Here is a 1,587-nt window from a genome sequence, read left to right on the forward strand (position 1 = left end):
CTGTAAGATGTTTTAGATATCAACTTGACATATCATGGTGCAGCAATGTAAAATTTACATACATTTACTCATACATAAGTTATATTAAAAACAATGTTTAGAAAGATTATAATGAACTTTTTAACACTGGATCTACGTTTATCCAAAGGCGAATTTTGAAGCCGACTTAGTATCGTGTTTGTTTCATCAAGAATACCGATTTTGATGCGTTCTTTTCGTTCCGCTTTCGCGTACACAGAGCCATTAAAGTACCATGCTGCTCCCACAGCGTTAAGTGACTTAAATCGTTGAATTAAGTCTGAGTTGATTTTGTTATATCATCGAAAACTGATATATTGCATTTGAAAAGATCCTTACGCTTCATCATGATATTCCGCTTAACTTCACTTCGGAATTTAACAATAATAGGTTTGGGTTTGTTAGCATATTTTGAAGGCAGAGTATGTGCAGCAACAATGTCTTTTTCTGTTATATGATTTGATAGTGTCTTTGAACACCTGCATTACAAACATGGTCACATTTTTTTCACCTGAACATTCCAGACCTAAAATTTTGATATTGTTTTTTCTACTATATTGTTCGTTGTAATTTGCAGTAGAATGGCTATATTTACTTTGCTGACTTTTTCCATCAACTTGATATTTAAACTTTGAACTTCAGAATCTACCTTTTTTATCTGTACACTTAGCAAATCCAATTGTTCGTGACATGTTTGTCCTATTGAAAGCTTCGATGGCCATGTTATTAGTTTAGTTGCTTGCATATCATTTTGAATTGAGTCTCTCACCTGTTTATAAACCACATCTACCATATCCTTAAACATTTCTTTTAAGTCTTCTTTTGTACTTTTAAACAATCAATTATTTCAGTAAATTCACTAAGTTCCAAGGGATCTCCTACGGATTGAGTTTGGGTTCTTGCTTATTAATATCACTCATTTTAACAAGATATAGACTCTTACAGTGTTCTTTCCTTCTTTCACTATTAACACAAATATTACTTAAGTTTCAAAATATCATAGCTTGAAGAATAAAATTTTTTTTCCTGTAATATTTGGTCTCTTAGCTCACCTTTACTATATCTAATACCCTGGACATTTTGGTATTAAAATACTGATTAATTATTTCTCCAGTTGAAGATTTTGCAGAGAGGTTTTATGTGTGTCTTCTCTAGTCAGCCATGTTGTTAGCATTTTTTAATTTTTGTATCTGCATTTAATTTGTTATATGATAGGTTATTCTTTTGACATGAGCCTACCTTGACCTAAATCACTTGATCCACATTCTTGGATTAATTATGGGAAAAAATAAATCAAGAGGGGGAGGGGGACATTGTCTCCGCTTTGCCTCCTGTAGTTAAGTGCCTGGGCTGTGATATCTTTTGTGACAGGAAGTGAACAAAATATAAAATTACTTACTCTTTATGAAGACAATATTGAATACTTAGTTCCATAGACATCAACTCAGCTAAGGCTAATACATGTTTATCATTAGCAGCTAATTCTGTTAATTCTTTCAGTTGTTCAACTTGTATATCTGAAGAAAGAAAAGATTTTCTGCTACAGAAACTTAATGGAAAAGATAGCTG

The 1,587-nt window shown here is 32.2% G+C and overlaps 1 protein-coding gene across 1 annotated transcript in view; it reads right to left on the reverse strand.

Annotated features, from left to right (window-relative positions):
• Positions 1–292: 292 nt before the first annotated feature.
• LOTGIDRAFT_162009 (hypothetical protein) overlaps positions 293–1,587 on the reverse strand; it is a gene marked incomplete at both ends in the record, with an annotated part of 1,446 nt that continues 151 nt past the window's right edge. Inside the window, 2 exons of the mRNA XM_009057945.1 lie at positions 293–497; positions 1,418–1,535. Coding sequence (XP_009056193.1) covers positions 293–497; positions 1,418–1,535 — 323 coding nt within the window. The remainder of the gene's footprint in view (positions 498–1,417; positions 1,536–1,587) is intronic.

This window comes from Lottia gigantea (assembly GCF_000327385.1).
Source record: "Lottia gigantea unplaced genomic scaffold LOTGIsca_32, whole genome shotgun sequence".
Lineage (NCBI taxonomy): Eukaryota > Metazoa > Mollusca > Gastropoda > Lottiidae > Lottia > Lottia gigantea.